Source organism: Stenella coeruleoalba (genome assembly GCF_951394435.1).
Source record: "Stenella coeruleoalba genome assembly, chromosome: 20".
Classification (NCBI taxonomy): Eukaryota; Metazoa; Chordata; class Mammalia; order Artiodactyla; family Delphinidae; genus Stenella; species Stenella coeruleoalba.
In genome coordinates, this window is record NC_137166.1 from 6898046 (window position 1) to 6910997 (window position 12952).

Genomic DNA, 12952 nt, shown 5'->3' on the forward strand with positions numbered 1-12952 from the left:
AGTCCGGACACCAGTCATGCTTAGGGCTTCCTGTGTGTGCAGTCACGGTTGAGCCCACTGCTCCAAGAGACTCAGAGCACGATGATATGATCACAAACAGCTGCTCGTCCAGTCCTTCCCTAAATGGGCCACACGCATGCGCCTGTGCTTCCAAAGAGACGCGTGTGCTCCCTGTGCACAAGGACCGGCTCAAGCACAGAACTCACACCCAGTGTGCTCAGAGGGCCTGAATTTGTCCAGCACGTGCCACGAGCCAGGCCTGAGCTGAGCCCACCAAGGATGTTTGATAAATACACTTTGAGCTTTGCTGGGGAAAAACAAAACCCTTTAGCTAAAGTCCGAGAATTCTATGCCTGATGGAAAATTGTGTGTGGTCCGGTGGAGGATGTGGTGTAGTTACTCAGGGCAAACTTGCTCTCCAGTACTCAGCTCCATCCCCTTTGCCTTTGCTGGGATTTAGGAGTGGATTTTCAAGGCTGCTTGGCTTAGATCGGACGATTTTCCAGCGAGCTATGCTAACCTGGGTCAAGTTGTCTGTTCTCTTGTGCATCACGTACCTACATCACGTACCTACTGAGAGTGCCGCAGATGGGCCCGGTAGACGGCACGGGGTTTTATCTTCCAGGGACTGACCGAGGGGGTGGGATGGACCTGAGCCTAGGGAAGGTCTTGCATCCCTCAGCGTGATTTCCTGGGGGAGGTGAGGGCAGAACTTGGATCCCCAGCTACTGTGGGCTGCGCGGGGGCTGGGCTGTCTTGAGCAGGGAATCAGGGCAGGCCTGAGCGGGAGGCAGCAGGCCCGCCTCGTCCTCCCCGGGCCTCCACCCTGGGCACCTAGTAGCAACCGCCGCCTACTGGGATCCCCAAGGTCGTGCTTGGCCTCTGCAGCGGCAGCCAGAGGGGAGTCTGGAAACTGACACCTCATCAAGTCCCTTCTCTACTTAAAACCCATCGGCGACTACAACGCCCTTAGAATAAAACCTCCACAACTGACACACAGGCACAGCTCCGCCACTCAAAGCACGGTCCCCAACCAGCAGCAGCGGCATTACTGGGAGTCTATGAGACAAGCAGAGGCTCAGGCCCTGCCGCAGACCCGCTGACATGACCCCAGGAGCAGCTCAGCACGGGAGGTGGAGGTGGGAGAAGCTCAGTGGTACGAGTCTCTCCATGGCCTGGCCTTCCTCTCCAACTTCGTCTTCTGCCTCTGCCCCTCTCTCTGCTCAGGGCACACTCAGTTTCCTTCACTTCCTCCCCTGCAGTGGCCTTTAGCGTGGAGCAGATCACTTGTGGAGTTTAAGAATGCAGATTCCTGGACCTGGCCCGGAAACGCTGCGTCCAGGAGTCTGCATTTTCAAGCAGCGCTCCAGGGGACTCTTAAGCAGGTGTTTAAGGACCATGGGTAGGACGTGTGACCAATGGCAGCTCCATCTGCACTGCCGGGCCTTTGCACATGCCGTTCCCTCTGCCTGGAACGTCTTGTCCTCTTGCCTTGCTGACAGCCAGCAGGTGTCAATTTAAATATCACCTCCCTGCAGAATCCCCTCCTCACTTCCCCCTAGAGCAGGGGTTCTCAACTCTGGCCACATACTCCACTTGCCTAAGGTGTTAAAAAAAAGAAAGAACCCGATGCCAGGGACATCCCAATTAAATCAGAATTGCAGTGGGTGGGGCCCAGGCACCTTGTTTTCTTCTTCTTCTTCTTTAAGATATAACCAGTGGGATGAGGGTAAATGTCTAACAACAAAGTCTCCAGAAAGAAAGGAGCCCTGATTGGTAGTGTTTGCCAATTTTCTTGGTGTAAATACTCCCACCATGATTGAAGTCACGCTACCAACATGCCATCCCTGACTGTGGAATTGGGAAGAGATGTGCTTCCAAGTGTGCCTGGGCTCCAGCACACCCCGGGGGAAACATCAGGCCAGTCTCGTCCACAAATCTTAGGTGCAGAGCTTTGTGCCTATCACAAGTTCCCCTGTGTAATAAACAGCCACCAGACCAGGGCTCCTCCTCTCGATACTTCGGACATCCGCGGCCGGACAGTTCAGAGGATTCCGGGCTGCTCTGTGAGTGGCAGCGTGTTCAGCAGCACCCCCGACTCCCACCGCTGGATGCCGGCAGCACCCCTCCTCCTGCAGCCCAGAATGTCTCCGGACGTTGCCAGATATCCCCTGGGGGTCAGAGCTGCCCCCAGCTGAGAAGCACTGACCAAGGTCAAGATGTGAAACATTTCCAAGGACCCAGAAGCTCCTCTCACGCCTTTCCGCCTAAGTCCCTGCCCCGAGGCTGCCACCATTCTGGCCTCTATCACCAGAGATTGGTTTTGCCTGTTCTTGAAACTCAAGGGACGAGATTCACACTCTGTGTATCTTTCGGGTGTGGCTTCTTTTCCTCCATATTATGTCTGTAAGATTAGTTCGCTGCTGGCGGGTTGCACTAGTTTGTTCATTCTTGCTGTCCTGCAGTGTGCCTTCGTGTGGACACACCACAACTTACCCGTTCTACTATTGTAGGACACCGGGGTTGAGGCAGATTCTAGTTTGGGGCTATTACAAATAATGCTGCTGTAAACCTTCTTGTACGTGCCTTCTGATGAATATACCAAAGTGATGAGACCTGGGTCCCAGGGTTTATGTGTGTTTAGCTTCTGTAAAGCCTTCCCAGGTGACTCTGACACGCAGCCAGGGTTGAGACTCCTTGCCGTGAACCACGTTAATTACGCCTCTGGCGTCTTTCATCACAGCCCTGATGAAATCGATCGCATTCTCACTCCCACCCCCTCCACCCACTGCCACACCATCGGCTCTGGGAGGGCAGGGGCCCCATCGGCTGGTTTACTTTTGTACCTCCAGCACCTGGCACAGCAGGGACCCTCACTAAACAAGTGTTGAAAGGATGAGAGAAGGACAGAGGCTGGCTGTTGCTGTGTACAGTGTGCACGGGTCCTAATTCTGGTTCTTTCCATCTCTGCCCTTCTCCTACGGTGGGAACTGGGAAAGAGATTCCATTCTGCTTCCTGCTCCCCAGTCAGGGAAACCCTGCTCTAGGGCAGCCAGGCAGAGCCTTGGAGTCGCAGAGGGAAAACGCTGGCAGGCGCTGTTTCCTGTTCCTGCCCCGAAACCTAAGTCCCAGGTCAGGTGTCTGCGGAGCGAGCCCGGGGAGGGTGGACGAGGCGGAGGCTTCAGGAGGAAAAGGAGCCTGCGAGTCTGTGACACCCCTGATGCTCTTCCTACTTGCTGGGGTGGCCTGGGCTTGAAATGCATGCGGATCAGCTCCAGAGCTGCGGTGTATGAGGCCAAGGGCAAGTGACCATCCATGTACACAGGGATGCCGAGGATGGTTGTACAGGCCATGCCTTACTCTCTACTGCCTCCTCCTTTTTTTTTTTTTTTTTTTGGCTTTTAATATAACATGCTGTAGGGCATGGAACAGGCACCTGGGAATGACCAGCATGACATCTTCATGTTGCCCTGTTTGCACAGGTTTTCAGTGATGCTCCACTGCCTTTCCTTTAAGGACTGAAATACACTCCTGCGATGCTCCCAGCTCTAGCGATGCCTAGACACATTTCGGTCCTCTCCGAGTTGTGCAGTACTCCACCGGAACAACTGGACAGGGCGGCTGCAGAAGATGCCATCTGTGCCCTGCACATCATACCTTCTCTGAGGACCCCAGAGATCACCAGAGAAAGTTCTATATGACCAATGGCATCCACATCACGCTGCATCCCAGGAGCCAACCTCAATCCGGGAAGAATGGGAGCTGGTAAGTAACTACCCCGGTATCATCATCCTTCAGGGGAGGGACTCTGAGAGAACATTCCACAGTCTCCCGGGAGGTCCCACTGGGACACGCACAGGTGCCTGCAGTGGTCACCTGCTTACGAACGTCGAGTCTGCTGGCTGTCCTCCCTTCCCAGGCTCCCTCCCACTGCTTCCTGGGGTTACCTCCCTAATAAGCTGCTTGCCCCCAAACCCTGGGGGACCCAGGACAGTGGCTCCGTCATGTCTTCTTCCGGTTACATGTGCCCGCTGGTGAGAAATCTTCAGAATAAAACACTTGTTCCTAAAGCCAAGTCAACACGACGGCCTTGCAGTGCCAGTATTGATTCACAGTGTTTGCTTTTCCAGTCACATCCCTGGGTTCTGGGCCCTGGCACCAGTGAACACAGGGGATTTGGCAAACGCACTTGAGGCAGGTCCAGTGGAAGCCACTCCACCTCCCTGCCTGGCCAGGTGTGTACAGGTCACCGTCCCTGGGGCAAGCGTGTCCCACCCAGGCCCTCCCGAGGCGGTGGGGACTGACCTGTTGATGAACTCTTCGTAGCAGGAGTAGATGGCGGCCAGGCACACAGCCACCAGGTTGGGCAGGACCCGGGGGTGGGGGCAGTGCCCCGTGGGGCCGTGCATGCTAGAAAAGAGGAGAGGGCTAGGTGAGGTGACGGCAGGGAGGAGGGGGAGGCGGGGTGCCCTTCAGACACACACTGGGGGGTGGGATGGGGGGCACCGCAAGTCCTCTGCTGGGGGGTTGGCAATTTGCGTCCTGGCTCTGCCATGTGCAGGCAGCAGAGAGCCAAGCTCTGGACCGTGGGCTCCAGATCCAGGGAGCCTGTGTTCACGCCCAGCTGAGTGGCCTTGGCGAGCTTCTTAAACTCTGCACTCTTTCCTAAGCTAGAAAATGGGGACAACGGCCCCCTCCTCAGTGGGCACCGTGAGGATCTAATTTTCTAATTCATGGGAAGAGTCAGCGGACAGTGGCCATACGTCCTGTGTCTGTAACTCATGCCCAGCGGTTCTGTAACCATCATTCACCTCATTTTCCTTTCCAAGTGGCCTGCTTTGAAAGCAAAGTTATTATGGTCAACCTGATCCTGGCCTAGCATGAGGTCTGGGACACATTTGCTAAGTCCTCCATAAATGCCAGCCATTGTTATTCGCCACAGCTATGTCTCTGCCTCAGTTTTCTCATCTGTAAAATGGGGCTAATATCCCTACTCCCAGGGCTGCTTGGGGCCTGGGGATAATACCTGTAACATTCCTGGAAAATCGGTGTGGCCGCTGGGACTAAGAGGCCTAACCTGAAACAATTTCGTAAACCATTACTGGGTGCTTTAAAGGGACCCTGGGGTCACCAGGGTTCCAGCAGGACAACTTTTTTTTTTTTTTAATTTATCTATTTTTCTTTGGCTGTGCCGCGCGGCATGCAGGATCTTAGCTCCCCGACTAGGGATGGAACCCGTGCCCCCTGCAGTGGAAGTGCGGAGTCTTAACCACTGCACTGCCAGGGAAGTGCCCAGAAGGACACATTCCTTGGGTTTGGAAATGCTTTGTGAGTTCCAGGTGACTATCTTTTGGAACCGGCTTCAACAGGCTGTCACGATTTTCTTAAAAAATGAGAAGAGTCGTGATGACGACCACTAACGTTCCCATCACACTTAGGCACCGTTCTTGGTGTTTATGTGTATAAGCTCACAGAATCCTCATGTTACCTAGCTGAAGTAAGTACTATAGTTCTCATCTTACAGATGAGGAAACTGAGGCACAGAGAAAAATTTAAAAAATCAAAACAAAAGCACCCCCTCCCCGCCCCAAACACCAAAAGTAAGAGTCAGAATATCAGGCTTCCTCTAGGCCAAGTCTGGGAGGTGGCTGTTCAAATCCCCAGTGATGACTCTCCTGGGCTAGCAGGAGATCGTTCCCTACACACCCAGCACCCACAGGTGGGATCCACAGAAATCCTCTTATTATTTAGGACTGTTAACCATTTCCTGAGTTCCTACTGAGCATCAGGCACTGTGCTAGGGGCTTCCTCATATATCATCTCATTTAACTGCACGACAACCCCTGTGGATAGCAGAGGAAAGAGGATCAGAGAGGTACAGTGACTGGCTCAATGTCACACAGCAAGCAAGTGCCTCAGACCACGTGGGGTCAGGAGGACGCAGGAGACGCTCATAGAAGATGAGACGCTCGGGGCCTCTGAACGCCAGCAGCTCCTCTCCAGGCATCGACGGAGTGAGTGGTTCCGGGCGCAGAGGAAAGCTGGCTTGCAGGCCAGGAAGGGGAGGGGGCCCGGCTGAGGAACCCACCTCTGAATGAACTTCTTCACCACCTCCATCCCCGCGTTGAGCTCGTTCAAGGCGAGGATGTACTCCTGAGTGAACAGCCTCAGTCGCGGGCACTTGCCGAAGTCCTGCAGAGAGAGCAGAGGGCAGGAGCTGGGGAGACAAGCAGGCAGGAGGCCAGGGGGTGGTGGGAGCCCACTCTGCCCCGAGACACTGGGGTGGAAGGCAACCGGGACATGCCAGCCATCTCTTCCTAAGAGCACAAGTATCTTTCACTCGAAGGGACCGGCCCTGTCACCCTCTCCTCACAACTCCCGACGGCTGCCCGTGGAGATGGGAGATGTCCTGCCACAGGAGGGTCCCTGACACGTGTCACCCACCCTGTGGGTCAGCGTGCCACCCAGACGTGCTCGGAGAACAGCCCAGCTGGCGTGTTTCCCTTCTGCGCGCCTGCACGGGGACCTGCAGATGCCCAGCTGGCCTTCAGCAAGGACCGGCTCCTCTTGTGCCGTCCCCCGAGAGTTTCTGGGCCCCCTGCTTTCTCAGCTAAGAGGGGAAAGGCCAACGTCCGAGGTGGCTGTCGGCTCGGGGACTCGTCAGCAGAAGCAGCACAGGCGGTGCAGGAGAGAAGGGCGTGGGCCAGGAAAGGACCGCGTCCCTTCCCACGTCACTGGACTTCTGAACGCGCGTGCTGGGCTGTGAACGGCCAGGAGGGCAAGTCACGGTGTGGGGATGAGGTTGACCAGTAAGACATCGGAGGGAAGCCTGGTGGTCTCCAAACTCCGCTGTTTCTTCTCCTGCCCCTGCTCAGGGGGAACCCATTTAATAAAAAGCAACCTGGATCAGACTCTAATCTGAAATAAAGCCTGTGGAGACTTTCCTTGTAGATCTAACCGATCCTGCGGGTCCTGGGGAAAGCCCAGATCAGAACACGGCCCGCCCACGCCCTCCTGCCAGCTCACAGGAGCGAGTTTCTAGAGCGCCTGGTGCTTCTTCAACCTGGAGTGAGAGGCTGAATTAGTATCCTCAAGACGACGGGGGCTCATCTGCTTCCATCCTGCCTACTAGGGTTATGCCTTTGCATAAGGAGGGCAGCAAAAGCCACGAGAAAGCTCAGAAGGATCTGCGCAGGCGCGTGCGTGCGCACACACACCACAAATACACACGTACATACACGCACACACAGAGCGTTGGGCTAGAGGATGGGGCCCCTGCATGAAGAGAAGATGGAAGCTTGATTGTGCTTTCAAACTGAGGAAGTTGCCCAGAGTCCCTGAGTCCCCGGGAAAAGGGTAACAGGAAAGCTGTGTGGCCTTGTGCAGCCACGGCCCTCTCTGGGCCTCACTGTCTCCACTGTGGAACGAGAGCTGAAGAAACGATCTCTAGGCCCCTTCCACCCTTAACGTTTTATAATTCTATGAAAACTGATTCAACTAAGCCCTGCTAACTGCCATTATCTTTGTTATTAGATTTCTGGATAGTCAAGGTCATTTCCCTGGAAATTAACATTATAGATGGGTCTGGTGGCCTTTTAACATGTGGGTGAGGGACATTTTGCCTCTTTGGCAAAGTCAAATATGTTGCCTTTGGAAAGTAGGAGGTCAGATCACGGGCCACTAGAGGCCACAGCCACATCTTCTTGTCGCCTCTGCCACAAGAACACGCCAATGAGTGGCATGTGGGCACAGGATCCGTGATCATTCTTGGGGAAGCAGCTGAACAAACTGTTTAGAATCTCCAGGGGGACATACTTAAGGGGTGCTTCCATTTGTATCTAGTTTTTGTTGTGGCCCAAGGAGTAACATTCTTCGAGACTCTTAACCTAGATTCCGTTTGCTCATCCCTGAAACGGGACACGGGATATAGTGACAAAAGGTGCACTCTGAGAGTAGAGGAGGGTCTGAAATCCCAGAATACCACGGGGGTGTGTGACCTTCCCCATTTACCAAACATTCAAGCGTGTCCTTGAGAAACACTGCATGTGGGGTGAAGTCAGGGCTCAGGCTGTGCTGACAGGTCTGTGGCTGGCGGCAGGCAGTGACCAGACACCCCACGCCAGCTCCGAAACGCTGTCCCGGCCGATCACTTAGGTTTAGGGAGTGTGAAGTGGGTGACACCGAAGGCCCGCCGCGCTTCCCGTGCCTGGTGTGAGCCACAGTCACATTTGTCTCTTCTGCAGGAGGGCCTAATTCCCCCACCCTGTCCTGTCTACAGTTCTCTGACATAGTTCAGTGTGTAGTTAGTGGACTTTAAGAGCAAGTGGGATCGTGAAGCGTTACAGCATCCCCAGAGCCCGGGACCATACGGGGGAGTTCTTTAAAAGTGAAGTAAGCATTCATGCCCGAGGGTCCCCGGTCTCTGCCAGGCCACAAAAGATGCTATAAATTCTGGATCTGCCTTGTAGCTGTTCTGATTCTTATCCAGAAAATTACACAGTCAACACTCCAGGCCCATAAAACTAACCAGGTATAAGGGAGATGCTGTATGGTTAAGCCTTGGGAGGCTGCCTGAAATTTGACATTTTCCCCTTTGAAGTCAGATGTCCTAAAAGAACCCTTATTAAACAGCCTATTGACTACCATGGAATGCGCAAAAATGCTTACGCACCTGAGGAGGCATGGACCCTGGCCAGGGGTGCCCTGGGGATGTGGCTCTGTCACTGACGTGTTGTGATGAGAGAAGGTCCTTTGCAAAAGAAACTCCAGAACCTTTGCTCTGGACTCTGAAAGGGCATGGCCCTCACCTCACACCACATCCACAGTGACTTTAAAGTTAACAATCAGGGGACTTCCCTGGTGGCGCGGTGGTTAAGAATCTGCCTGCCAATGCAGGGGACACGGGTTCCAGCCCTGATCCGGGAAGATCCCATGTGCCACGGAGCATCTAAGCCCGTGCGCCACAACTACTGAGGCCGCACACCACATTTACTGAAGCCCGCACGCCTAGAGCTCGTGCTCCACAACAAGAGAAGCCACCGCAATGAGAAGCCCCCACACCACAACGAAGAGCAGCCCCCGCTCGCCACAACTAGAGAAAGCCCGCGCGCAGCAATGAAGACCCAAAGCAGCCAAGAATAAATAAATAAATAAATAAAGAAACAAACAAACGGGGGGGAAAGTTAACAATCAGGGACCTTTTCCTCCCAGCTGGCCCAGGCCAGAGAGTGCCCTTGCAACGATTAAAGCCTAAATTAAGGCAGCGCGCACACACACACACACACACACACACACACACACACACACACCCATCCCCCAGGGGAGTTTCTTTGTTAGTTCTTGTTCAGAAAACAAGAAATACGTTTATCTCAAATTAAGGAGGATCTCAGAAATAAGCAACAATTTAATTATGGTGTGTGATCACTCAGGGAGAATGGTAAAGAGAATCTGTAGGGTACCAACATGGTACAACCGGTAGTGGCTGCTTGGAATGCTGTGCAGAGAAAGACTGAAGCTAACTCTGGTCTCTGCAGGAGGAGTGCTGTAATCAGCTAATGATGTCTGCCAGGGGTGTGGGATGGGGGAGAGTGGCGCATGTGTCATACTTTCCATTCCTGACTGGGGAAGGGGGTAGGTTATGTACTATTCTTTGGGGATCTGGTGTCGAGACAGGAAGGCTACCTCACAAACCAAATTGTGAGCAGGTCACCCCTTTTCAGAGCTGTTTTCACATGCTGCCTCTCGACAGGGTGGGGGGGGCAGTAGTCACGGTCACCCCACAACCGATTCAGTGGCCCAACGTGTGATGCAATGACACAGACACCTCCACGCCACCCAGGCGACGTCAGTCCAGGTTGGTGGCTGGCTCAGCAGAGCCTGTTGGAACACCAGCCCTTGCTTCAGACTGCCAGCTCCCTAGCACCACTCATGAGAGACCACACCTGCCCACAGGGCCCTGAGTAACCTACAGAAATCACAGCTGCCTAGAGGTTCCGGGAGGAACCCACGGCACTTTCTGGGTTTCCACTTCCTCATCTGCAGAAGGAGGTCACGGGCCGTCAAGGGGGTCACATGACATAATACACTGGAGCGTCACACTGCATCCGGCTCTGAAAGGTGCTCCGTAAATACCTGAGAGTAGGCACTAGTTGTTCTTATTCCCAGCTGTGGCCCTGGGGCCAGTTAGAGGACTTTGCTCAGCCTCAGTTTCCCCATGTGTAATACAGACAAAACAATGACATTTGCTGCTCTCACTGGACTGAGCACAGAATGCAAAAGGGCCAGCAGATTACAAGAGCCTGGACCACTGAGTGCGCAATGAAATTCTGCGCCTATGTTTTTTAAAATTAACCTAATTTAAGTCCATACTTTATGTGGATTTCCTTGATTTTCCCCTAATGTCCTTTTTCTGTCCCAGGATCCCATCCAGAAAACTCCACTGCAATTACTCATCACGTCTCCTAGGGCCTCTATGCTGTGACCGCTTCTCAGACTCTCCTTGTGTTCGATGACCTGGCAGTTCTGAGGGCCATCAGGTGTTCTGTAAAATGGCCCTCAGCTGGGATTAGTCTGACGTTTTTGTTATGATTAGACTGAGGTGGTGGGTTTGAGAGAGAAGACCCGCGAGGTCCAGGGCCCTCCTCCTCACATCATACCAAGGGGACATGCCGCACTGTGACTTAACACTGTGGACGTTGACCCTGACCTCTGGCTGAGGTCACGACTGTCAGGTCTCTGCACTGTACAGCCCTCTTTCCGCCCTTTCCATGGACGCTCCTATGGGTAGCCCCTCTTAAGGAGTGAGGAGTTCCCTCCCCTTCCTCGAGGGCTGAGTTTCTACAGATATTATTTGTGTCCCTACACAACTATCTCTTTTCCCCCAGCCACATGATTTTTGTCATTCTTACCGTGGAAAGATTCCTCCTGTTGTCTTAAGAGCAAAAAACAGAACCAAGCCGGGTAGGGTGCACGAAAACCCACAGGGTGCAACAGAATCCCCAGCCCAGTCCCTGGCCGTCAGCCGCCAACCCCATCCCCACATCTTTGGAAAAGTTAAAGACTGGAAGCTTGTGCCCCTCCCCTGGCTCTGTGGTCCGGGTGTCGGGGGAACTTACCATGTTATGCTTGAGAATTCTCTGGACCACGGGGGTGAACACTTCGATGACCACCATAGACCGGGGCCGCTCTCTGCAGTGCTGGGGAGGCAGGAGGAAATGGTCAGCGCCGAGCCTGGCGGGGTCCAGCCGGGGCCTGCGGAAGCCCTGACCGTGGTCCGTGGCTCGTGGCAGTGAGCCCGGCTCTGGTGCCTGGGTTCCCCTGCTCAATACTGCTGCACACCTTTTTGTTCATTTTGGGGGAGTGAGAGAAGGAGGTGGGGATGGGATCTTCCGTTTGCTTTTTGTTTTGATCTGACTGACGGTCTGAGGTTGTTTCAGGGGGTACAGACGGGAGTCCGTTCCCACACAATCCTATTGAACAGGGCAAGATCCCCACAGCGCTAAGGTTCGGGGTCTACCAGAGTCTCTTGAAAATCAGGTGCAAGAATACCGGGGGTTAGTGCTTGGATGCCAGAATCTCGAAAATTCTGTGACTTCTCAGTTGAAGGCTTTGATCAGCTGGCTGCAGGGTGCAGGCCGCAGGCAGCTCTCGGACGTATTTTATCTCACCGGCATGGGGTTTTTGTTTTTCAAAGTGAAATTGATGGCCTTCGGGTGGAACAGACAATGTGCTCCACCACATTTAAACCTGCCTGGGCCTGAAGGTGCTGTTGGGATATTAGAAATCCTAGACTATTCTTGATAAGTAAACTTTCCCCAAATCTCGGGGTCCTGGCTTCCAAGTCTGGCAGGAGAGGCTGCCTGGACGTGTCCAGAGAGCTGGCCAAGTGGACCCGGTGGAGGCGACTTTGTTCCCTCAAGCCTTCCTCTCTGGGTGGGCTGCCTGATGGAGGAAGTGCTGAGGCTGCAACGCCAACCCCCCCCCCCAACCCGAGGGAAAACAAGCCCTGAGTCTCACCGATCCCTGGGCCTGGGCCCCTCGCTCCAAACGGCAGGGCAGCTACCCAGGGAGTTCTATCAGGAAATGCCAAAAGGGATGGTGTCCTCCACATCACTGTTTTTCAAACTGTGCTACCAGGAACCCTCAGGTATGATTTACTTTGAACAAAGGTCCATTGTTCTAGAACAAAAGTCTGAATGCCGTGAGATCTGGGAGAAACCACCCAGCTTGAGAGGGGAACAAGGAGCAGGTCTGGATTAAATGGGACAAAATACTGCGAGAGGAGATGACCCGCCGGGACAGGTAAGGGAGCAGCTGGCTGCTCTCTCAGGAGCCCAAACACTGGGTGACCTGACTGCCCTGCTTGGGGGCACAACGCCAGGTGCTGGGGGCAGAGAAGGCCCGTCTTAGTTGTGTGCAGTCCCACCAAGTGGTTACTCCTTCCGCAGCTGTTCCCCACGGGGGAGGGGGGCCTTGGTACAGCACAGGGCCCGATGCCTAGACACGCTCTTGCACACACACACACACAACTGTACACTCGGGGCTCACCCGCGTGGGCCAGAGGCCATGCACTGGCACACGCCCACATTAAGAGATGCACCTGGGCATTTCAGGTAGCAGGCTGGGCCCACCCTCTGCTCTGTGGGTCGCTGGGAAAGGTCTGCTGTTGGAGAGACAGGGCCAAAGAGGATGATGTGATCCTGTCTCCCTAAAGCTTGCGTCCCCTAACACACACAGAGGACATGCTCCCTGGGTAAGGGGACAGAGGAGCAATAAGTGCACCACGGTCCCCTTCACCCCAGAACCAGCAGGTCCCCAGGAGCCTGCTCTGCCACCCCACGCGCCTGTCTCACTGGTGCACACAGCCCACACCCCCAAAGGACGGTGTGTGGCCGTGGAAGGAACAAGCTCGGTGAAGGGGGTCGGCGAGAGGAAGAGCAGGGGAGCGCTGGGA

General features: G+C 54.4%; 1 protein-coding gene across 2 annotated transcripts in view; it reads right to left on the bottom strand.

Moving 5' to 3' along the window:
• The window catches only part of CMIP (c-Maf inducing protein), a 234427-nt gene that overhangs the window by 24904 nt on the left and 196571 nt on the right, over window positions 1-12952 (bottom strand). For both annotated transcript variants that reach the window (XM_079908012.1, XM_079908013.1), the window contains 3 exons: window positions 11115-11195; window positions 6089-6192; window positions 4306-4410 (listed from right to left, as the gene is read on the bottom strand). In XM_079908012.1, coding sequence (XP_079764138.1) covers window positions 4306-4410; window positions 6089-6192; window positions 11115-11195 — 290 coding nt within the window. The remainder of the gene's footprint in view (window positions 1-4305; window positions 4411-6088; window positions 6193-11114; window positions 11196-12952) is intronic.